The 1,544-nt window shown below is 43.4% G+C and overlaps 1 protein-coding gene across 1 annotated transcript; it reads right to left on the reverse strand.

The window, feature by feature from the left end:
- Window positions 1-1,068, reverse strand: LOC113723829 (receptor-like protein kinase FERONIA). Its single transcript, XM_027246798.1, has one exon. It carries the CDS (start codon window positions 1,066-1,068, stop codon window positions 1-3), a length of 1,068 nt encoding a protein of 355 aa, XP_027102599.1.
- Window positions 1,069-1,544: the final 476 nt, after the last annotated feature.

Raw genomic sequence — 1,544 nt, forward strand, 5'->3', positions numbered from 1 at the left:
TCAATTGTCCGCAAGATTTGATATTGATATGTCATGGTAAATATCCTCCAGATTGAAACCATCATCACAGCCTTTTCCCTTAAAATCTTGCTTCATAGCTTCTGCTTGCTCTTGCAACTTCAATGCGGACTCTAATTTCTTGATAACATCATCCATCGATGGCCGTTCAGTTTCGCAGACCAGCGAGCAGCTAAAAGCAACCCTCAGAAATTCAGCTAAACATGCTGCTGCAATTTCCCTTTTGGAATTGAAGTCAAGAATCTGATGAAGCTTCTTGGTTTTGATGTTATTTTTTACCCAATGTTTAAGGTACCTGTCATCGTTATCGTGATCTAGCTCAGAATCTATTGGTCTTCGACAACATAGAACTTCCAGCAACAACAAACCAAACGAGCACACATCAGATTTTTCAAATGATTGTGAATCAGTGGTCTTGGTGTCAGGAGACAAATACTCCACGCCCGTTGCTTGAACTTTGGTTGAGGGCTTGGCAAGCTGATGCACATGGCTTACTTTGTACAAGCCGATTAGAGAAATCTTTGGATTCCCGTCCTCGTCCAAGAGTATGTTTGCCGCCCTCAAGTCGTGATGGATAGTAGCTTGCCCCAGACTCCTATGCAGGTGACCTAGCCCTTGTGCTACACTGAGGCAAATGCGGAGTTTGCGCTTCCATGGAAGAGCAACATTTCTGGTTCCGTAGAGATGTTTGTCGAGGCTGATGGAGCCAATATGATCATAGACGATGAATATCTTATTCTCATCTTCATGGTAACAATACCCAATCAAAGACAGCAAGTTGGGGTGTCTCAATCGTGATAGTCTCTCAATCTCACGGCATAGTTCCAAAACCTCCCGACCAAATATTTCAAAATGAAACTGGTAAATGGAAACTGTCATCTTTAGTTGCTGGATAAATCCTATGCAAAATTTCCATGATCCATTATTTGTGATAGCAAAGCCATCAACGAGATTGTCAGTGGCTGCTCGGATGTCTTGAATTGAAAAGCGAGGACCAGAATCACTTGGTGGAACCAAATCATTTGGTGAGACTAATTCTGTTGTCTTCATTGCCTTCCCTCTATGCCGAGCTGCTTTCTATGGCCACCCGCTCCAAGTTGGTTTTCCTCTAACTGGAAAGGCAAGATTCTGGCTGTGCTTACTTTTAGTTTCTTCATTTGGAGGAGCCATGGCACTCAACTCATCTATTTGGGCTACCGGACACTGGATTTCGTCTTGCAATTGGGCTACCTTACTCTGATTGCGCTCCTCATCTATATGAGCCACCTCGCTCTTAACAAATTTTAGTGACTCGGGAGTTCCAATCTGCGAAGACTGGCCAACTAAAGGAGCTGAATTTCTTAATGAAAATATGGTGCTATCCTGCTGCTCCAATGCAGACTCGAGGTTTGCAACAACTTGAGCCATTGTAGGTCGTTTCTTGGGCTGATGCTGCAAGCAGTTTTCCACAGATTTCACAAATTCTCTTAAGCTGTTGGATGGTATTTTCCCCCGTAAACTTGTGTCAACAATCCTATCAACTTCCC

The sequence above is a fragment of the Coffea arabica genome, chromosome 2c, assembly GCF_036785885.1.
Source record: "Coffea arabica cultivar ET-39 chromosome 2c, Coffea Arabica ET-39 HiFi, whole genome shotgun sequence".
Lineage (NCBI taxonomy): Eukaryota > Viridiplantae > Streptophyta > Magnoliopsida > Gentianales > Rubiaceae > Coffea > Coffea arabica.

Excerpts from the sequence above, each read along its gene's own strand:
- LOC113723829 (XM_027246798.1), bottom strand. The coding sequence starts at position 1,068 with ATGAAGACAACAGAATTAGTCTCACCAAATGATTTGGTTCCACCAAGT.